The following is a 24,508-nucleotide window of genomic DNA, read 5'->3' on the forward strand; positions in this document are numbered from 1 at the left end:
ATAATAATAATAACAATGATAATGATGATAATAATAATAATAACAATGATAATGATAATAATAATAATAATAATAATAATAATAATAATAATAATAATAATAATAATAATAATAATAATAACAATAATAACAATAATAACAATAAGAAGAAGAAGAAGAAGAAGAAGAAGAAGAAGAAGAAGAAGAAGAAGAAGAAGAAGAAGAAGAAGAAGAAGAAGAAGAAGAAGAAGAAGAAGAAGAAGAAGAAGAATGAAGAAGAAGAAGAAGAAGAAGAAGAAGAAGAAGAAGAAGAAGAAGAAGAAGAAGAAGAAGAAGAAGAAGAAGAAGAAGAAGAAGAAGAAGAAGAAGAAGAAGAAGAAGAAGAAGAAGAAGAAGAAGAAGAATGTTAAAAATAATAATAATAATGAACAAAATACTGACCGGAATCTCACAAGACTCTCCGTCTTTCTCCTGGATGGTCACGTTTCCAAAATGGAGGATGGCACTTAGAATACGGAATATCATCAGCTGGTCTTTCTCGGGAAAACCTGGAAAGGAGGGAAGACAATGACCTTGACATTGAGAATCATTCACAAACACAAACACAAGAGAAAATGACAAAACTGTGCTGATCTTTCTCAGGAAAATGAGTTTTTAAAATGCCTTTGACGAGAAAAGGATTTACATACGGGTTAATCTTGGCATCATTCTGGTGACTAATCATAATAATAATAATAATAATAATAATAATAATAATAATAATAATAATAAGCATATTTATATAGCACCTTTCGTCGAAACATCAATCAATCCTTTTAATCTAAAATTCAACCTCGTCATCCGGTTTACACCTACAAAATACCAAATTGGAATGGCGTTTCAATGCTTATCCAAATGAGGCAATTCTGGGGCCAAAGGGTTTTTTATTGTTTTTTTGGGGGTTTTTTTTTTTTTTTTTGGGGGGGGGGGGGGTCGCAATTATTTTAACCCCTTCTCATTAGTGAGCACAATCCACATTGCTTGACTTTGTTAAAACATTTGAAACTTCAACATAAGCTGTCCTGCCTTAATCGACAGTAAAAGAATCTGTATATTTTGAGGATAAGAATGTTTAATTTATAAATATAAAATATGTGTATATTTTTGGGATAAAAATGTTTAATTTATAAACATAAAAAATGTGTATATTTTTGGGATAAAAATGTTTAATTTATAAACATAAAAAATGTGTATATTTTTGGGATAAAAATGTTTAATTTATAAACATAAAAAATGTGTATATTTTTGGGATAAAATTTTTAAATTTATAAACATTAAAAAATGTGTATATTTTTGGGATAAAAATGTTTAATTTATAAACATAAAAAATGTGTATATTTTTGGGATAAAATTTTTAAATTTATAAACATTAAAAAATGTGTATATTTTTGGGATAAAAATGTTTAATTTATAAACATAAAAAATGTGTATATTTTTGGGATAAAATTTTTAAATTTATTTATTATCCAGAAAAGGACTTGACCCCGGATCTTCCAGTCCGAAAGGGAGTTTCATACCACAAGACGACACGGCCGTCTTTTTTTTTTTTTTATTTTTTTTTTTTTTAATCTGTAAATGAGGAGATTGTTGTTGTAGAGAAAACAAACCTAGTGTAGTAAAAGCCTCCCTGGTTCTGTTCAGATCATCCGCGTCGTCTACGTCTCGGATCTCAGGAGCAGCTCCCTGATTGGTGTAGAAAAAGTCGTCGGGGTGCGCTGAAAAAAAAAAGAAGAAGAAGAAGAAGAAAAAAAATATATAAATAATGTTGAGAAAAAAAAAGTAGTGCTGGAATCGGTGACAGTGCTTGCGGAGAGTGAGGCGGGGAGAGGGGACTGAGTTGTCGAAAGGGACAGAGCTGTCCATCGTTCTTCTTGTTCAAAATAAAGTTTTTTTCTTATTCTCATTGGATGTCTCTTGTCGAATTTGTGTAGTTATGGAAATTTCTAATCTATCTGTAAATATTCACAACATTCTGGTGCCGAAACCTGGGAGACTTTTAGATGGATTATTGTTTATAAACTTTTGTGAGATAGAGATTTCCAAGATGTCGACTAGTGACCGAGAAACTTTAATAAAGAAACGTGCAGCCAAGAGAGGCTGGCTAACGAGAGAACTTCAATTTATTTTGGGTTTTGGGGTTTGTTTGTTATTTTTTTTTTTTTTTTTTTTTCTTTCGGGTATTTAACTTGCGACAATTTTAGGTCATTTCAAGTATCATTGCACACAGCTGAAAAACAAAGAAGGGAGTCCTTCAGAGCTCATGGAGCCGGAATTTATCCTGGTTTAGAAATAATAATAATAATAATAATAATAATAATAATAATAATAATAATAATAATAATAATAATAATAATAATAATAATAATAATAATAATAATAATAATAATGATAATAATATGATAATAATAATAATAATAATAATAATAATAATAATAATAATAATAATAATAATAATAATAATAATAATAATAATAATAATAATAATAATAATAATAATAATAAATACTTTATTCCATACGTGGCATGCAAAAAACTGTGAAATGGACAATAGCAATAACTCGCCACCCTTTGGATATATAGTATATTGTAAAGTACTTACCACCAGATCTAGCAGACCCAGCTACCCAATCATTGCTGGGTGGACAGGGAGGTTGAAAAAAAAAATCTCTACTTCATCGGGGATCGACCTCAGTCCCTTTGCGTGTGAAACAAGTGCACTACCAACTGAGCTATCAAGACCCCAGACCAGTTGATAAGAGATGTGGCAATTCCTTCTCCTCCCTTCCCTCCTATCTTACACAACTTACCTAAATGGAAATCTTTAAACTCTGGCAAGTCAGCCGATGCACACAGCTGGTAAAAAATGTGGTAATTCCTCTCCTCCGTCGCTTGGAAGACGACCCTGTGTCAGAGGTAAAGGTAAAGGTTCAAAGGTCAACAATGATGTCAACAGTATTCATTCCAAATCATAACCTGTATGAATCAGACTTAGAATGAGACATCATCATCATCTTCATTCTGTAGTAGCCCCAATTATTTGAGGACCGAACCACGGTTTACAATTTCATTTTCTTTCTCTCCTTCCCACATCCCTACACAAAAATAATGTAGACACATACTAGTGCATGCATGAGTCTTTTAGTGAGAGATCTTTTAGTCAGTCAGCACCCGTCTTATGGAGCCAACTGCCTTCATCCCTCAAAAAATGTCAGACATGTGAAAACTTTAAAAAGAAACTTGAAACACATCTCTTTAGGAAATCATTTGATGTTTAACATTTCTATGAGGCCTACATATTATAGATATCCTAAATTTTCATCTTGTAGCACAGTGCGTGGTGATTAAATTACAAATTGATTGATGCTATTCCAATATGATAGATTTTATGCTTAAATTATCAATTGATTGTTGTGTTTTATTTGCATTGTAAAACGCCTCTGAGCACATTGTGGATCTAGGCGCTATTCAAATTAATTAATTAATTCATTCATTCATTCGTTCATTCATTCATTCATTCATTCATTCATTCATTCGTTCGTTCGTTCGTTCGTTCGTTCGTTCGTTCGTTCGTTCGTTCGTTCGTTCGTTCGTTCGTTCGTTCGTTCGTTCGTTCGTTCGTTCGTTCGTTCGTTCGTTCGTTCGTTCGTTCGTTCGTTCGTTCGTTCGTTCGTTCGTTCGTTCGTTCGTTCGTTCGTTCGTTCGTTCGTTCGTTCGTTCGTTCGTTCGTTCGTTCGTTCGTTCGTTCGTTCGTTCGTTCGTTCGTTCGTTCGTTCATTCATACATTCATACATTCATTCATTCATTCATTCATTCATGCATGCATTCATTCATTCATTCATTCATTCATTCATTCATTCATTCATTCATTCATTCATTCATTCATTCATTCATACATTCATTCATTCATTCATTCATTCATTCATTCATTCATTCATACATGACACACTTATAAACGAGGATTTTTAGTTATCACTGATGTAGAATTGAATCATTTTGTGCGAATGTCTTGTGGGAAGGTTATTTCTGGGATGTCATCCAGGAAGTTGTTTCAATGGCAGGAAAGCTTCAAACGTTTTTTTTTTCATTTTACACCTCTGAGTACGGTGAGAGAATGTGAGCAAAGAGCCTTCTCCAAGGACTCAACTATGCGCTGAACGAGGCTCGAACCCTGGACCTTCCGATCCGAAAGTGAGTGTCATACCACTAGACCACAAAGACGGTCAATTGGTACTAACGAAAGACTGAAAATGGAAAGGCTTCGTATGGGAACATACGGAAGCCTTTCCATTTTCAATCTTTCGTTAGTATTTTACGATCACCGGCTTCAGGCAGCCCTTACCGTTTTCTCAATTGGTACTGTATGAAATCGAAATGTGGTTCCATATTATATCCTGCTGGGGTATTGAATGAATGAAACACTGTGAAGTGTATCGAGCACAGGTAAATCTGTGGAAAAAGTCTTCCTTCAGAGCTATTAGGCTCATGGAGACTGGGTTCATCTCAGTAAAACGGGCAATAGCAATTCCTTGTTACCCTATGGATAGGATGCTCATCCATCGCAAAGAATTTTTAGCCAGATCTAACAGAGCCAGCTACCCAGTCACTATTGGAACGGGGGAGGAAATCTCAACTGAGCCCGGGATCGATCTCAGTCCCTTTACGTGTGAAGCGGGAGCTCTACCAACTAACCTATAGGCCCCCTAATCCATGGAAATGTCCTAAATGTAAAATGTTCTGAACAAGTGTTTGGCAAAGGTGCCAGACAATGCAAGGAAAACAAATACAAGAAAAAAAAATCATCCCATCTTGTACATTTCTTTCTTGCTTTGTATGACACAAACATTTTTTTTTTTAAATTGAGCTTTTATATAGCGCAATATCCACTAAACGTGCTCAAAGCGCTTTACAAGGGGTCCCTGGCCAACAGCAACACATAACATGTAGGACGAGACATGACGCCTGTCAGGCGATATTACAAATTTTTGGGACAGAGACAACGCTGTTAACGGCCAGGTACTCATCTTACACCTGAGTACGGTGAGAGAATGTGAGTAAAGAGCCTTCTCCAAGGACTCAACTATGCGCCAAACGTGAGGCTCGAACCCAGGACCTTCCGATCCGAAAGCGAGTGTCATACCACTAGAGTACATAACCGCACATTATACGCTTCATACACACTTGTTCAGATCTTTATCTTACACTGGATGGAGGCTGCTTCCTGGTTTCTTAATTTGATATGTTTGTTTGTTTTTGTTTGTTTTTTTAAAAAGAGTTTTACAACGCTTGCAACACATTAAGGTCATATCAGCGCCAGTAAAAAAGAAATAAAATGGGATAGCAAAAAGGTCTAGAATTACAATTAAAGCACCCGAGAAAAGGTAAGACAAAGTGGAATTGGTTCAAATAGGAAACAGATGTAGATTTCAAGAGCACACTATCAAAGTACTTAGTTTGAGATCACCTAAAAGTCTCCTTCAGACAAAAGCACCGACCCCCGCCAAGAGGAATACACTCAAATGTTTACAAATCATACATAATATCTAAACAAAACATAATACAGTGTATAACAGAGAGAAAATTTACAAGGGAAAAAAATATCATCTCCCAAAACTAACTATACATTTGACTGATTCCCTCTCAGCAAGGGCATCCGGCTAAGACCAGGACAAAACCAAGTAATCTCATTCCAAGAGAAAGACAGAAAGCAAGTTGCAAAACAGATATAGGGGGATAGAAGACATTATGGGAGGTCAGGAATCCCATCCATTAATTTGATATGTAAATGTTCATATTTTCTTTAATTTTTAAAAAATAGCCTACCTTGATTTTTCCAAGAGATAGGTCCTCATGTGCGCCCCGTTGATGTGATGGTTCTTGCTGAAGCTGATCTCAATGTACTTGCCGAAACGGCTGCTGTTGTCATTACGGGTAGTCTTGGCATTTCCTATAGCCTGTGGGTGGGTTGTTGTGGGAGGGAGTAGGTCGTGGGGTGATTATGATGGTGGTGGTGGTGATAGTGATGGTGGTGGTTGGTGATGTTGCTGCGGTGGTGTTGGTGGTATACTGGTAGTGGTGGTGATGGTGATGTTGGTGGTGTTGTGGTGGCAGCGATGGTTGTGGTGATTGTGATGGTGATGATGATGATGATGATAATGATGATGATGGTGATGATAATGACATGGCATAATAATAATAACAACAACAACAACAACAACAACAACAACAACAATAATAATAATAATAATAATAATAATAATAATAATAATAATAATAATAATAATAATAATAATAATAATAATAATACCTCCTCCTCCTCCTCCTCCTCCTCCTCCTTCTTCTTCTTCTTCTTCTTCCTTCTTCTTCTTCTTCTTCTTCTTCTTTCTTCTTCTTCTTCTTCTTCTTTCTTCTTCTTCTTCTTCTTCTTCTTCTTCTTCTTCTTCTTCTTCTTCTTCTCTCTTCTTCTTCTCTCTTCTTCTTCTTCTTCTTCTTTCTTCTTCTTCTTCTTCTTCTTCTTCTTCTTCTTCTTCTTCTTCTTCTTTTCTTTTCTTATTATTATTATTATTATATTATTATTATTATTATTATTATTATTATTATTATTGTTATTGTTGTTCTGGATGTTGTTGTTATTGTTATTATTATTATTCCACCTCCAATCATATTTCTTCCCTCACCTCCATAATAGGATTGGAGGCCAGTACTTTCCGCTCCACCTGAGTCTCAGCTTGAGACCCACCCACAGCTGCAAAATACCTCATGGCGTACTTGGCAGACACCGTCTTGCCTGCCCCAGACTCCCCGGATACAATGATGGACTGATTGCGGTCAAACCTGGAAATGATACGAATAGACAGGAAGTAAGTCAAACCTGGAGATCGTACGAATAGACAGTCAGTAAGTAAAACCTGGTTTTGGTACGAATAGACAGTCAATAAGTAAAACCTGGTTTTGGTACGAATAGACAGTAAGTAAGTAAAACCTGGAAATGGTACGAATAGACAGTCAGTAAGTAAAACCTGGTTTTGGTACGAATAGACAGGAAGTAAGACAAACCTGGAAATGGTATGAATAGACAGTAAGTAAGTCAAACCTGGAAATGGTACGAATAGACAGTAAGTAAGTCAAAACTGGAAATGGTACGAATAGACAGTAAGTAAGTCAAAACTGGAAATGGTACGAATAGACAGTCAGTGAGTCAAATCTGGAAATGGTACGAATAAACAGTAAGTAAGTCAAATCTGGAAATAGTACGAATAGACAGTAAGTAAGTCAAAACTGGAAATGGTACGAATAGACAGTAAGTAAGTCAAACCTGGAAATGGTACGAATAGACAGTCAGTAAGTCAAACCTGGAAATGGTATGAATAGACAGTCAGTAAGTCAAACCTGGAAATGGTACGAATAGACAGTCAGTAAGTCAAACCTGGAAATGGTATGAATAGACAGTCAGTGAGTCGGAAATGGTACGATTAGACAGTCAGTGAGTCGGAAATGGTCTGGTACGAATAGACAGTCAGTGAGTCGGAAATGGTACGAATAGACAGTCAGTAAGTCAAACCTGGAAATGGTACGAATAGACAGTCAGTGAGTCGGAAATGGTACGATTAGACAGTCAGTAAGTCAAACCTGGAAATGGTACGAATAGACAGTAAGTCAAACCTGGAAATGGTACGAATAGACAGTAAGTCAAACCTGGAAATGGTACAAATAGACAGTAAGTCAAACCTGGAAATGGTACGAATAGACTGTAAGTAAGTCAAACCTGGAAATGGTACGAATAGACAGTAAGTAAGTCAAACCTGGAAATGGTACAAATAGACAGTAAGTCAAACCTGGAAATGGTACGAATAGGCAGTAAGTCAAACCTGGAAATGGTACGATTAGACAGTCAGTAAGTCAAACCTGGAAATGGTACGAATAGACAGTAAGTAAGTCAAACCTGGAAATGGTACGAATAGACAGTAAGTCAAACCTGGAAATGGTACGAATAGACAGTAAGTCAAACCTGGAAATGGTACGAATAGACAGTAAGTCAAACCTGGAAATGTTACGAATAGGCAGTAAGTCAAACCTGGAAATGGTACGAATAGACAGTCAGTAAGTCAAACCTGGAAATGGTACGAATAGACAGTAAGTCAAACCTGGAAATGGTACGAATAGACAGTAAGTCAAACCTGGAAATGGTACGAATAGACAGTAAGTCAAACCTGGAAATGGTACGAATAGACAGTCAGTGAGTCAAACCTGGAAATGGTACGAATAGACAGTAAGTAAGTCAAACCTGGAAATGGTACGAATAGACAGTAAGTAAATCAAACCTGGAAATGGTACGAATAGACAGTAAGTCAGTCAAACCTGGAAATGGTACGAATAGACAGTAAGTCAAACCTGGAAATGGTACGAATAGACAGTCAGTAAGTCAAACCTGGAAATGGTACGAATAGACAGTAAGTCAAACCTGGAAATGGTACGAATAGACAGTAAGTCAAACCTGGAAATGTTACGAATAGACAGTAAGTAAGTTAAACCTGGAAATGTTACGAATAGACAGTAAGTAAATCAAACCTGGAAATGGTATGAATAGACAGTAAGTAAGTCAAACCTGGAAATGGTACGAATAGACAGTAAGTAAGTCAAACCTGGAAATGGTACGAATAGACAGTAAGTAAGTCAAACCTGGAAATGGTACGAATAGACAGTAAGTAAGTCAAACCTGGAAATGGTACGAATAGACAGTAAGTAAGTCAAACCTGGAAATGGTACGAATAGACAGTAAGTCAAACCTGGAAATGGTATGAATAGACAGTCAGTAAGTCAAACCTGGAAATGGTATGAATAGGCAGTAAATGAGTCAAACCTGGAAATGGTACGAATAGACAGTAAGTAAGTCTAAAGAGACAAGAGAGGGAGTCATGGGAAGGAAATTATTGGACTTACAAATAGCGGGAAAGAATAAAAAGGAATGCCCAAAGACTAGATGGTGGGATAAGGTAAAGGATGATATGAAAGAACTGGGCCTGGAGGAAGATGATGCGCTGAACCGAGATGCATGGAGATGTGGCATTCATTATGGCAACCCTGCAAAATGCGGGATAAGCTGAAAGAAGAAGAAGAAGAAAGCACTAAGTAAGTCAAACCTGGAAATGGTACGAATAGGCAGTAAGTAAGTCAAACCTGGAAATGGTATGAATAGGCAGTAAGTAAGTCAAACCTGGAAATGGTACGAATAGACAGTCAGTAAGTCAAACCTGGAAATGGTACGAATAGACAGTAAGTAAGTCAAACCTGGAAATGTTACGAATAGACAGTAAGTAAGTCAAACCTGGAAATGGTACGAATAGGCAGTAAGTAAGTCAAACCTGGAAATGGTACGAATAGACAGTCAGTAAGTCAAACCTGGAAATGGTACGAATAGGCAGTAAGTAAGTCAAACCTGGAAATGGTACAAATAGACAGTAAGTCAAACCTGGAAATGGTACGAATAGACAGTCAGTGAGTCAAACCTGGAAATGGTATGAATAGACAGTCAGTAAGTCAAACCTGGAAATGGTACGAATAGGCAGTAAGTCAAACCTGGAAATGGTACGAATAGACAGTCAGAGTCAAACCTGGAAATGGTAGGAATAGACAGTAAGTAAGTCAAACCTGGAAATGGTACGAATAGGCAGTAAGTAAATCAAACCTGGAAATAGTACGAATAGACGGTAAGTAAATAAAACCTGGAAATGGCACGAATAGACAGTCAGTGAGTCGGAAATGGTACGATTAGACAGTCAGTGAGTCGGAAATGGTCTGGTACGAATAGACAGTCAGTAAGTCAAACCTGGAAATGGTATGAATAGGCAGTAAGTAAGTCAAACCTGGAAATGGTACGAATAGGCAGTAAGTAAGTCAAACCTGGAAATGGTACGAATAGGCAGTAAGTAAGTCAAACCTGGAAATGGTACGAATAGACAGTAAGTAAGTCAAACCTGAAATGGTACGAATAGACAGTAAGTAAGTCAAACCTGGAAATGGTACGAATAGGCAGTAAGTAAGTCAAACCTGGAAATGATACGAATAGACAGTCAGTAAGTCAAACCTGGAAATGGTACGAATAGGCAGTAAGTAAGTCAAACCTGGAAATGTTACGAATAGACAGTAAGTCAAACCTGGAAATGGTACGAATAGACAGTCAGTGAGTCAAATCTGGAAATGGTACGAATAGGCAGTAAGTCAAACCTGGAAATGGTACGAATAGACAGTCAGAGTCAAACCTGGAAATGGTAGGAATAGACAGTAAGTAAGTCAAACCTGGAAATGGTACGAATAGGCAGTAAGTAAATCAAACCTGGAAATAGTACGAATAGACGGTAAGTAAATAAAACCTGGAAATGGCACGAATAGACAGTCAGTGAGTCGGAAATGGTACGATTAGACAGTCAGTGAGTCGGAAATGGTCTGGTACGAATAGACAGTCAGTGAGTCGGAAATGGTATGAATAGACAGTAAGTCAGTCAAATCTGGAATCGACACAGGTTAAATGCTATAGGTCATAGTGATACTAAACTGCTAAAAGCTGTGGACTGTAAAAAGTAATAAACAAAACTGAATGAAACAGTCTCAAAAGAGAACAAAAAGAGATAACAAAATATGATGTTCTGTATTTTCCGGGTCAAAAAACTCTACTTCAGCCTTTAAAAAAACCCAATAAAAATTGCATTTTATGATCATTTTATTTATATTGTTATTGGACGAGATGGGTTTTGAGCCTGCAATGTTCCATGTTTGGTATTTTGTTCTCTTTTGAGGCTGTTATATTCATTTCTGTTCCTTACTTTTTGGTAATCGTCATAGTAACTTTTGTTGTTTTGGTTTTTTTTTAATTCATTTATTTATCTTTTTTTTTTCGTTGTAGTTGGGGGCAACAAGATACCATGTACATTTGTGACCCACCATATCGAAGCGGTATTATGTCTGGATCCACTTGGTAAGGGAAATTGAATTCATAGCCACAAATATCCAACTTGGGTTTAATTTCTGTACGTTATGGTGGAGTATAAAGACTATTTCTTGCATTGCAGAAACTTCTAAGCTCCGATTTCTCATCATTCTATCTCTAAATTCACTTTTTGGGGTCTGAATCATCCCGACATAATACCGTTTTGAGACGGAGGGTCACATTTGTATTAAATGTACATCATCGACAATGTTGTAGACTCCTCCTCTTCCTCTTCCTCATTAACCTTCTTCTTCTTTCTATTTTTGTTCTTCCAATAAAAGCAAGTGAGTCAGTAGAACTGAACAGGCTATTACTGTCACTGTCAATGTCGATGGATGTGGCACGTCCAATGTGTTTGGTGTTTATAAGAGATTTACACGAGGCTTGCAAACACAGTAAGTTCATTTCAGCACCAGCATGTGGCATGTCCAATGTGTTTGGTGTTTATAAGGGATTTACACGAGGCTTGCAAACACAGGACATTTCAGCACCAGCATGTGGCATGTCCAATGTGTTTGGTGTTTATAAGAGATTTACGACGCTTGCAAACACAGGACATTTCAGCACCAGCATGTGGCATGTCCAATGTGTTTGGTGTTTATAAGAGATTTACACGACGCTTCCAAACACATTTAGGTCATTTCAGCACCAGCATAAAAACGGGATAGTAAAAAAAAAATTCTAGATTTACAATTAAAAGCCCACGCACGAGAACAATTGTGACCCACCGTATCGAAGCGGTATTATGTCTGGATCCACTCGGTAAGGGAAATTGAATTCATAGCCACACATATCCAACTTGGGTTTAATTTCTGTACGTTCTGGTGGAGTATAAAGACTATTTCTTGCTTTGCAAAATCTTCTAAAGTCCAATTTCTCATCATTCTATCTCTAAATTCACTTTTTGGGGTCTGAATCATCCCATCCCGACATAATATCGTTTTGAGACGGAGGGTCACAATTTAGATAAAGGGGAATGGTTTGAATATTGAACAGAGGTAGATTCCAAGACAACAATATTAGTGTACTTAGTTTGAGTTTGCCTAAAAGTCTCACCCAGACACAAGCACAGGATCCCTCCAGGAGGAATACACCCAAATTTTTACAAAAAAATTAAATTATTTTTAAAAAATAATAAAATATACATACATAACAGAGAGATGTTTATAAGGGGTAACAAATAAAAAATTTAAAAATTGAGCTTTTATATAGCGCAATATCCACTAAAATGTGCTCAAAGCACTTTACAAGGGGTCAACAGCAACATTTAACATGTAGGACAGGACGGGACATGACGCCTGTCAGGCGATATTACAATTTTTCAGACAAAGACAACGCTGTTAACACCAAAACATACTATAAATTTGACTTGTTTCCCTTTAAGCCAAGGAAACCAGTCAGGGCCAGGGCAAAAGACCAAGTAATCCCATTCCAAGACAAAGGCAGAAAGCAACTCAGAAAACAGATACAGGACAGGATATAGATAGAAGACACAAGTCGTGACCTCCTGCCAACCATGGGAGGTCAGAGGACCCATTCTAGTCGCATACTCGTAGCTATGTGGTCCTGTAGTATGGCACTCGCTTTCGGATTAGGAAATCCTGGGTTCGAGCCTCGCTGGGCGCGGGTAGTCAAGTCCTTGGAAAAGGCTCTTTACCCACATTCAGTGATGCCAACAGAAAAAAATGAAAAAGGAGGAAGATGATCGAGGTCTCCTCATGCCCCCCAAAGGTGGGCTTAGGCTGCTAGGGGGGTCCGGGGGCATGCTCCCCCCCCCCCCCCCCCCCCGAAATCTTTTTTTTTTTTAAAGTGCCTCGGATCCACGGAAGATTGGCATCACTGCACATTCTCTCACCATATCCATATTGAGTACCGGCCATTAACACCATCGTCTCTGTCAGAATAATTGTAATATCGTCTAACAAGTGTCACGCCCCATTTTTCATGTTACATGTTGCTGTTGGTCAGGGGCCCTTTGTAAAGTGCTTTGAGCATGATTAGTGGATGTTGCTCTAAATAAAAGCTCCAAAGCTGATATGACTTAAATGTGTTGTGCGGCTGTGTGGTCAAATGGTATGACACTTGCTTTCGGATTGGAGGGTCCTGAGTTCGAGCCTCGCTTGGCGCGGGTAGTCGAGTCCTTGGAAAAGGCTCTTTACTCACATTATCTCACCGTACTCAGGTGTAAAATGAGTACCTGGCCGTCAACAGCATTGTCTCTGTCCGGAAAAAATTGTAATATCGCCTGACAGGCGCCATGTCTCGTTCTCCGTGTTACGTGTTGCTGTTGGTCAGGGACCCCTTGTAAAGCGCTTTGAGCACATTTAGTGGATATTGCGCTATATAAAAGCTCAAGAAAGCAATGGACGGGGAGACCATAGCTTACCGTGACATTTGTTTGAAAGCTTCTTCCGAGACAGCAAAGATGTGCGGATCCATGGCTCCCATGTCCTGGCCGCTGTAGGCGTGGATGATGTCATTGCTATAAATATCCAAATACTCGTAAGGGTTGATGGCCACTAATACGATACCTGCAATGGAACAATACATAAATAAATAAATAAATAAATAAATAAATAAATAAATAAATAAATTTATAAATAAATAAACTTATAAATAAATAAACTTATAATAAATAAATAAATAAATAAATAAATAAATGTATAAATAAATAAATAAATAAATAAATAAATAAATAAATAAATGTATAAATAAATAAATAAATGTATAAATAAATAAATAAATGTATAAATAAATAAATAAATAAATAAATAAATAAATAAATAAATAAATAAATAAATAAATAAATAAATAAATAAATACATAAAATTACCTCCATTCATCCCCATAGGGGAAATTTGTCTTTAGGGTCTATTCTAAGGGAAGGCTGGAATAACCCATCAGCCGCTGTGCAGCACCGCAAAGTGAGCTAGTGAGTTAGGAGGAGGGGAGGCCACACAGCACGGCGGGTGATCGAACTCTTTACCATTTGGGCACGAAGCAAAGACCGTACCGTTGAGTCACACTGTCCCAAGGAAAAGGCTTACAGATTTGTCTGGTTGCAACACTTGTAGGTCATTTCAGCACCACTAAAGAGGTTTGTTTGTTCTTGAGGGTTTGACTCTTGCAACACTTGTAGGTCATTTCAGCACCACTAAAGAGGTCTGTTTGTTTTTAAGATTTTTATATTCATTCTTGCAACACTTGTAGGTCATTTCAGCACCACTAAAGAGGTCTGTTTGTTTTTAAGATTTTTATATTCATTCTCGCAACACTTGTAGGTCATTTCAGCACCACTAAAGAGGTTTGTTTGTTCTTGAGGGTTTGACTCTTGCAACACTTGTAGGTCATTTCAGCACCACTAAAGAGGTTTGTTTGTTCTTGAGGGTTTGACTCTTGCAACACTTGTAGGTCATTTCAGCACCACTAAAGAGGTCTGTTTGTTTTTAAGATTTTTATATTCATTCTCGCAACACTTGTAGGTCATTTCAGCGCTACTAAATAGGTTTGTTTGTTTTTAAGGGCTTTACCAGGAGATACAAGCTTGATGGTAAAAGTCAGTCTAAGAGACACCAGCAATAATAACAACAACAACAACGACGACGACGATGACGATTATGATGACAACAACAATAACAACAACTACAACAACCACGATGATGATGATGATGATGATGATGACAACGACAACAAATCGTATAGAATGTGCAGCTATGAGGTCAAATGCTGTGACTCTCGCCTTCAGACCTGACGGTCAAGGATTCGAGACCCATTCTGAGCAGCAAATTGTTGAGTCCTTGGAAAAGGCTTTTTATTCACAGTCTCTCGCTGTAATCGGGTGTAAAATGAGTAGATGCCCGTTAACAGCGTTGTCTCTGTCAGAAAAAAAAATGAATATTGCCTAACAGGATTCGTATTTCATCCTACATGTTAAGTGTTGCTGTTGGTTAGGGATACCTTGTCAAGCACTTTGAGCACGTTTAGTGGATATTGATCTATATAAATGTTCTAGTTCGATTTTGTTTTGTTTTTTTTTTCAATATGAAAGGTAAATAAATTTATGTTAACACACAAAATATAGAGAGAGAGAGAGAGAGAGAGAGAGAGAGAGAGAGAGAGAGAGAGAGAGAGAGAGAGAGAGAGAGAGAGAGAGAGAGAGAGAGAGAGAGAGACCATGTAACAACTTACCACAGTATGTATATATCATGTTTTGATCCACGAATCTCACCTTCAGGTTGTATAAAACTGTTTGGAGAGAGAGAAAAAATGCATTATTTCAAAAGTAAGTCCTGAATTAAAAACAAGAAAAGATGGAATGAAACAGAGTAAGATCAAGCATAAAAAAAATAAAGACAAGAAAAAAAAATCATCCAAGAAGTATTTATTTATTTAATTTAAAAAAAAATTTAATGTTTAAAATTTAAAAATCAGCCTGTTTGTTTTTTTAAAAAGGGTTTTACGGTGCTTGCAAAACACTTAAGTTATATCAACGCCAGTAAAAAGGAAGAAAATGGGATAGTAAATAGTTATAGAATTACAATTAAAGCACCCAAGAAAAAGTAAGACACAGGGGAACTAGGAACAAATAGGGATCAAATGTAGATTCCAAGAGCATTCCACCAATGTACTTAGTTTGAGATCACCTATAAGTCTCATCCGGACACAAGCACAAAATCCAACAAAGAGGAATACACTCAAATGCCTACATTATACATTCAAAATAACAAATATAACAATACATAAAAGACAGATGACTGACAAGGAAAAAAATATCATCTCCCAAATCAATAACAATGCATTTGACTGCTTCCCTTCCAGCCAGGGCCAGGACAAACCAAAGTAATCGCATTCCAAGACAAAGACAGAAAGCATGTTGGAAAACAGACATAGGGGGATAGAAGACACAGTATGTACCTCCGTCCCTGCCCACTACCACTATGGGAGCTGTGGATCCTCGATTGCTTTACATAAATACCAACATTGAACATATATGTTAAATAGTTGGATCGTGAAAGGTTTGTGTGTGTGTGTGTGTGTGTGAGAGAGAGAGAGCGAGAGAGAGAGAGAGAGAGAGAAAGAGAGAGAGAGAGTTAGAGAGCGAGAGAGACTGGGAGTGAGATAGATAGATAGAGCTAGTGAGAGAGAGAGAGAGAGAGAGGGGAGAGAGAGAGAGAGAGAGAGAGAGAGAGAGAGAAATTTGAATGGATTGGAGTTACTGTTATGCGCCTAGAGCTTTATTGTATAAAGGAGTGGGCGCAATATAAATAAATGTCATTATTATAAATATATAAATATGCTTATTATATTATTATTATTATTATTATTATTATTATTATTATTATTATTATTATTAATATTATTATTATTTTATTATTATTATTATTATTATTATTATTATTATTATTATTATTATTATTATTATTATGAACACGAGATCACGCGAAAAAAAGGACTGGGATCAATTCCGAGTGAAGTCGCAGTTGACTTCTGACTCCCATGTCCACCCAGCAGTGATTGGGTAACTGAGTCTGTTAGATCTGGTGGAAAGTACTTTGCGATAGACTGGCGTCCGATCCAAAGGGTAGCAAGCAATTGCTATTTTTTTTCTGTTTCACGCTACAGAAACCGGGATTAACTCCAGCACCATAGGCTTATGGCTCTGAAGAAAAAGAAAAAAAAGAAGAAAAGTCTGTACAACAGGCAGATCAGAATCAAATACAATTAAATTTCTAGTGATTGCCATTCCCTACAAAGTTGCCCGATTATTTTTGCAAAAAATGCCAAACACAATTTTTGATGCCAATCAAACAGCTTTTCAAATAAATAAATAAATAATTAAATAAATAAATACATAAATAAATAAATAAATAAATAAATAAATAAATAAATAAAACAACCACAAAAAAAAAACAAGAAAAAAAACAAAAGGCCATTATTATGGTATATGGCATTAAAAATAACCAAACTGGCAACTTTGTTTTTTCTACCTCCATACTTACCCTCGGGTTCATTGAGATAACTGAGTGACGTCAGGTCATTTTCACCAATCAGAATGTCTGGATTTCTGAGGTGGGGAAGAGACTTTTCCGACACGTCGAGTTTACCCTCCTGGGGAAAAAATGATATAGAAATAGGGTTTGATGACGTCATCCTAAAAAGAACGAATAAAAATTGATACGCGAATTTTTTATTTTTTTTTTTAATCCTCAAATTGATAAAGTTTTAGCCTGAAAGGAATGATAAGAGAGAAAAAGAAGAAGAAGAAGAAAGAAGAAGAAGAAGAAGAAGAAGAAGAAAGAAAGAAAGAAAGAAAGAAAGAAAGAAAGAAAGAAAGAAAGAAAAGAAAAAGAAAGAAAGAAAGAAAGAAAGAAGAAGAAAGAAAAGAAAAGAAAAAAGAAAGAAAGAAGAAAGAAAGAAAGAAAGAAGAAAGAAAGAAAGAGAAAGAAAGAAAGAAGAAGAAAGAAGAAAGGAAAAAGAAAGAGAAAGAGAAAGAAAGAGGAAAGAAAGAAGAAAGGAAAAGAAGAAGAAAGAGTAAGCAAAAATAATAAATCAATAATTATCTCATGTGAATGGAAATAAACATTTTTTTTTTGTCTTTCTCATTTTTTTTTTTTTAATTTTTGTTTGTTTGTTTGTTTGTATGATTGTAATAGTTTAGGTCACTAAACTCCACGAAAAAAAATTAAGATAATGGAAGAATCTAAAGAATAGGTAGGTCTGTCCTGCCCTACATGTTAAATGTTGCTGTTGACCAGGGACCCCTTGTAAAGCGCTTTGAGCACATTAGTGGATATTGCGCTATATAAAGCTCAATTTTTTAAAATTCCTCTAAGTGGGATCTTGTGCTCGTGTTTGGATGAGACTTTTAGGTGATCTCAAACTAAGCACACTGATGATAGTGTGCGTGCTCTTGGAATCTGCACCCGTTCCCTATTTATTATTGAACCAATTCCCCTTTTGTCTTCTTCCCTTTTTCTAGTGCGATTTAATTGTAATTCTAGAACTTTTTACTATCTCATTTTCCTTCCGTTTTTCTGGCGCTGATATGACTTAAATGTGTTGTAAGCGCCGTGAAACCCTTTAAAACAAAAAAAAAAAAAAAACACAAAAAAAAAATAAATAAATAAATAAATAAAAATAAATAAAAACATTTTCGGCATTTTAGAAAATTAACCTAACAATCACGTTATTAATTTGACTGCTTTAATAAATAGATTGATCATGGAACCGTATGGATAATAATATAGATAGCGGTGAGGGCTGCCTGAAGTGTGGGATCGTGAAAATCCTTATGAATGAGTGATAATTGAGCCTCTCCAGTATCACTCTTTCCTTAGAATAATTAAATATAATAATAACATTTTTCAAAAGTTAGAAAATCGCATTAAGTCATTTAAAAATTCCAAACAGGAAAAGTAAAAATACATTTTGAATAAACAAAGAAATAGAACAAATTGTATGAAATGTATAAATGTATAATTGGAGAGAAAGAAGAAATATATACAAATATGATGAAATAATGTAGGGTAAAAATGTAGAGAAAATAATCATATGACCAACCATTAATTTGTTTTGAGATGATATGAAAGTTACAAATTGAGTGAGTGAGAGAGAGAGAGAGAGAGAGAGAGAGAGAGAGAGAGAGAGAGAGAGAGAGAGAGAGAAGGGGGGGGGGGGATACGATAGAAGTACTGGTAGAGAAAAGAAGGAAAATAATAAATTCAGCAATCTTTTGTTTGAAATAGTATAAGAAAATAAAAAAAAAAAACTTGAAAAGGGGGGATGAAAGAGAAAGGAAGAAATTAAAAAAGAAAGAAAGAAAGAAAGAAAGAAAGAAAGAAGAAGGAAATAAAGAAAGGAAGAAATTAAAAAAGAAAGAAAGAAAGAAAGAAAGAAAGAAAGAAGAAGGAAATAAAGAAAGGAAGGAAGGAAGGAAGAGAAAGAAAGAAAAAGAAAGCCAAAAAATGGAGTGGATTGAATAAAAAAAGAATTTAATCGTGTCACTAAATACCATGTTTTTAAAATATTCTACATGAAAGTCATAAATACAAAGACGTTAAGTAGAGAGAGTGTAAACAATATAGAGATGACGTGTTGGTAACACACCGACATCAACCAGTCAGTCCTGCCATGCCATGCTCACAATCCATGACACACAACACATCAAGAATGACACATGATATAGATAGTATGCGCTTGGCTAAGAAACTCATAACATTGCCATCCGGAAATAAATCGGACCAACACATAAAACTATGTGTAAACATAAACGTTTATAGTCAGGTTAATACAGTTCAGTGAGCATTACTCATAAACGCGGATGGCAAAAAACAATAACAAAGACCTGAGTGACGTCATCTTCGAACTATCTATAGATAGTATGCAGATGACGTCACTCAGGCCTTTGTTATTGTTTTTGCCATCCGCGTTTGTGAGTTGTTCTCACTAAACTGTATTAACCAGACTATAAAAGTTCATGGTTACACAGAGTTTGTGTGTTGGTCCGTCATACTTCCGGATGGCAATGTTGTGAACTCCTTGGCCAAGCGCATTCTATCTATACGCAAACGACGTGCGGTCTAATCAACGACTATGGTGTAGAAGGAACGAAATGGACGTCACTCCGCTCTATGTTATTGATTTAGCCAGGCATTTTATTGACCAATACTCACTAAATTCTATCAATCAGACAATAAACGTTTAAGGAAGTATAACGGACCAACACACAAAACTCTGTGTAACCTTGAACGTTTATAGTCTGGATAGTACAGTTAAGTGAGAATTACTCATAAACATGGATGGCAAAAAGCAAAATCAAAGAGCTGAGTGACGTCAACTTCATTCTATCCATTGACATCCCACTTTTCTTCCCGATTTCCCAAATGGATGTCGAAGGATGTTGAGGACAAGATACACTGTGTTGGAAACAGAAGACATCAGCGATGCATCTCAACACATCATTTACCTAAAACTACACATGTGCAAACGTGATGTCAACCCTTGACTACAGTGTGAATTTGTTTTAGCTTTAATAAATCAGAATCTCGAGCATAAATATCCGAATGTGGCCAACTGCCATGCGATCAATGACCTCGAGCGCATGAAAAAGTAACACAGATTGGCTTTTGGAGTTGAATCCATCCCGATATATTACCGTTTTGCGACGGTGGGTCGCCTATATAGAATATTGATGAAATTTGTATACACGTGCAGGTACCCTGAGTACAATGCATAAAGAACAACGTGTTAACAGACGACACCACACACACTAGAAAACACGATTTCACTAGGACAATAAAAACACATGCAGATTTTTGGGGAGTATCTGAGCGTAGCCATTGTTAACTTGTAGCAAAGAGTGTGTAGGGTAACGTAGTTACCAAGAGCTCTCACTTCTCTTAACCGCAATGCTATTGTCGCGTGCCAGGCGAGACAGCGAGGTGAGTGTGCTCCGCGTGTATCATGCGCGCTAGGCTTACTGATACAATGAAGAAAATACGAGTAGAAGACGGAAGATGCTTGGCTTCACCAAAAGCGGGAAGTGAGAGCTCTTGGTAACATAACAATCCTTACCTACACGCTCTTTGCTTGTAGTCTGACCGTGGCCTTCGTTAACTCGTGGCCTGAGAGTAGCCATCGTAAACTTATAGATAGTATGCAGATAACGTCACTCAGGCCTTTGTTATTGTTTTTGCCATCCGCGTTTGTGAGTTGTTCTCACTAAACTGTATTAACCTGACTATAAACGTTCATGGTTACACCGAGTTTGTGTGTTGGTCCGTTATACTTCCGGATGGCAATGTTGTGAACTCCTTGGCCAAGCGCATTCTATCTATAGCCTGACACAAGAACCCTGAAGGACTGGCAGTCTGACGTCATTTTTTAGGTTTTGTAGCGTCCAGTGAGATGTCGTAAGTAGAGCTCATGGAAACAAGTTATTTCATTGGTTGAACTATTGAATACAACTCGCGATTTGTTTTCTTTTGTGGCAAAAGACTGGCATTTTGACATCATTTTTTGCTAGTCTTTTGCCACAAAAGAAAACAAATCGTGAGTTGTATTCAATAGTTCAAACAATGGAATAACTTGTTTCCATGAGCTCTACTAACGACAACTCACTGGGCGGTGCAAAAACCAAATAATGACGTCAAACTGCCAGTCCTTTTGGATTTCAGTATCAGGCTATAACATAACGGTGGCTTCGGATGACCAACAAATTCATGACGTCAGAAGACAAGTCTTCGGCCACAAAAGAAAACAAAATGTGAGTTGTGTTCAACAGTTCAACCAATGGACCACTTGTTTCCATGAGCACTACTAACGACAACTCACTAGTCGGTCCACAAATCTAAAAATGACGTCATCGTAATAGCATGCTATTCCATTCTCATCTTCTTCATCATTGCAAACTTTAAGCCGGGTAGAGATGTAATATGCATCAGACAGCCGCATGAGGAAAATGGTGCCAAAACGCTTGCGTTCAGACCTACGTGTCCATATTTACAGGTCTGATAACCCAAATGTTAAGGGGCCCATTGTTGATATGGAAATAATTATGTTCTCAAACTAACGCAAGCAAAAACATAGTATCCATTACAACAATGTTGAAGAAACAAGCCCATAATTAATTCCGTTCGGCTATCGGACCTGCAAATGTGTGCACGTCGGTTCTCACAAATTTATAGCCTGCTTTATGCTTGACATTTTGGCTTGCCGCCAACCCATCATCTTTATGGAAATCACTATTATTGTCACATGGTATCGGTCACATGGGCATAGTTAACAGTTTGAAATTACATTATAATAGAGCAGTATAATTAGGTGCCCCAAACGTAAACAACGGTCTAGAAGCACATGGCAAACCATATGTTCCTGTCTTGACAGCTCACGTTCCAATGTAAATTATAGAAAAAAATAACCTTTAAAATTTGGCTGTTAGGTGGCAAAAGAAACAAATATTCACAAATACTCGATCATACATCAAATAATGTCTAGATATGGATATTTTATGGAACAAAAGGTAAAATTTATCAAAAGTTACAGTCTATCTATTTTTAGACCAGAGCAAATTATTGCGCTGGTGTGAACAAAACGAGAATTATTCGGAGCCTGATTTTCAGAATAATTTAGCCTTATATTATTATTTCTGCAGCTGTTAGATTTTATGTAAACATATTTTCAATACTGAAAGTGGATTGCCTACAACTCAAACTACAAAATTGGGAGACCTATATTGTGCGTAAATTTTTCCGGTCCCTAACGGAAATCACCAGCAACTTGTTATTGTTTACGTTTGGGGCACCTAATTATACTGCTCTATAATATTATAAATATGAACTATCTACACTGGGTGGTAATGAAAGTAGTATAGCATGTGGTTCTCGACCTAATAATGTACAGGATATTAATGTTAGCCATAGTACGGTAAGATATATGAATATTAGGCTATAGATAGAATGCGCTTGGCCAAGGAGTTCACAACATTGCCATCCGGAAGTATAAAGGACCAACACACAAACTCTGTGTAACCATGAACGTTTATAGTCAGGTTAATACAGTTTAGTGAGAACAACTCACAAACGCGGATGGCAAAAACAATAACAAAGGCCTGAGTGACGTCATCTGCATACTATCTATACATCATACTATATTATTTATAATATATATTATATTTTATTATATTGAACTTGAAAATTTACATAGCGCAATACCCACTAAACGTTCTCAAAGATATTACCAACAACAACAAATTTGGTCAACTGTTAAACATTAAAATTTATCTTTCAACCCAATAACACAATAATGGAGAAAGTGACCACGTAATTGTATAAAATTCGCCTTTTGCAGATAAAGACGTTGAAATTGAACTTGAAAAGAACTTTACATATTATATCAAATTATCATTTCAAATTGTTATTTACTTATTTATTTATTATGTCTAACTGATTGAATTAGAATAGCCTTCTACAGACGTGACGTCACTTCCCTCGTAATGACGCATAGTAACTTAGTAGCTGGTTCTAAACTCTCGGAACAATGGCGGACTCCCTTATGAAATACTTCTCCAAGGAGCATAAAAGTGTGTCCAAAGAAGGGAATCATTATAAACCTGATCATGTTTTGACTTTTATACATTCTGATCACATGACTTGTGAAAAATTTCTAGCCAGCATGGAGAATACAAAGTATCGATTTTCTTTGTTTAGAACCAAGTGGTCGTTGCTGGGCAGACGTGACATCAGACTATTGAACTCTATTGCTCGTATGAATGACAATATACTTAGTCGTATTGCTATCACATTCATTTGTTGGTGATGAGCGTCTATTTTTAATTGTAATTATGTAATTATTGAACGGGCGTGTTCTTCAATATGGCACATTGTTATTATGTGTTGGTACCAATTTAATTAGTGTGTGTAATTTTGAACATCGTAAACCAAACAAGGACTTGCTGCCTTTATGAATAATAAAGATCATGTTATTATTATTATTATTATTATTATTATTATTATTATTATTATTATTATTATTATTATTATTGTTATTGTTATTATTATTATTATTATTATTATTATTATTATTATTATTATTATTATTATTATTATTATTATTATTATTATTATTATTGTTGTTATTATTATTATTATTATTATTATTATTATTATTATTATTATTATTATTATTATTATTATTATTATTATTATTATTTTCATTATTATCATCATCATAATCATCATCATCATCATCATCATCATCATCATCATCATCATCATCATCATCATCATCATCATCATCATCATCATCATCATCATCATTATCAAATTAAACATTCATTGTGTTATATCACAAATACTATAATCGCATATATTATACTGAGTAATAGTATCACTATATTATTCTATAGATAAAACCAAAAAAAGGGAGTAATATTATCATCGTCACACAACAATCAGTTAGAAGGCATAATATAGTAGGGAGTAGATATTGGATAATATTCGTGACGCCACACCATCATCTCTTCCGGTTCAAATCTCCTTGGAAGTTCTGTAACATGCCCTCCGGATGAGGGTTTTGTTTATTAACCTGAACAACGTCGTCCTCTCGTCTTAGTTTCATTCGTCTCATCAAGTGCTTCATTCATCGTAGAGTATTATTGATAAAGGGAAAACCAAAACGTCCACATTATAATCTGTCTTCGTTGACTAACTTGAAGGTTTTCATTTCATTTCCTATCGTTATTCATTTCTTCGAGCTTCAAGTTCAAGCAGCAACAGATTCATTATTCAGATGAAAGGGAAAACCAAAACGTCCACATTATAATCTGTCTTCGTTGACTAACTTGAAGGTTTTCATTTCATTTCCTATCGTTATTCATTTCTTCGAGCTTCAAGTTCAAGCAGCAACAGATTCATTATTCAGATGAATTTTTTTTCAAAACAAGGCAACATCAAGACAGATCATTCCCAGTCCGATTCTAGGCAAGCACGAAAACAGGTCAATGTTAACGCC

General features: G+C 36.0%; 1 protein-coding gene across 3 annotated transcripts in view; it reads right to left on the reverse strand.

Moving 5' to 3' along the window:
- The window catches only part of LOC144960693 (unconventional myosin-Va-like), a 174,921-nt gene that overhangs the window by 118,951 nt on the left and 31,462 nt on the right, over positions 1-24,508 (reverse strand). For all 3 annotated transcript variants that reach the window (XM_078893982.1, XM_078893981.1, XM_078893980.1), the window contains 8 exons: positions 16,999-17,107; positions 15,188-15,244; positions 13,386-13,530; positions 6,693-6,849; positions 5,839-5,969; positions 2,826-2,920; positions 1,626-1,733; positions 421-527 (listed from right to left, as the gene is read on the reverse strand). In XM_078893982.1, the coding sequence (XP_078750108.1) occupies positions 421-527; positions 1,626-1,733; positions 2,826-2,920; positions 5,839-5,969; positions 6,693-6,849; positions 13,386-13,530; positions 15,188-15,244; positions 16,999-17,107 (909 nt within the window). The remainder of the gene's footprint in view (positions 1-420; positions 528-1,625; positions 1,734-2,825; positions 2,921-5,838; positions 5,970-6,692; positions 6,850-13,385; positions 13,531-15,187; positions 15,245-16,998; positions 17,108-24,508) is intronic.

Source organism: Berghia stephanieae, chromosome 15 (assembly GCF_034508935.2).
Source record: "Berghia stephanieae isolate SIO BIC M18660-M18661 chromosome 15, UCSD_Bste_1.3, whole genome shotgun sequence".
NCBI lineage: Eukaryota > Metazoa > Mollusca > Gastropoda > Nudibranchia > Aeolidiidae > Berghia > Berghia stephanieae.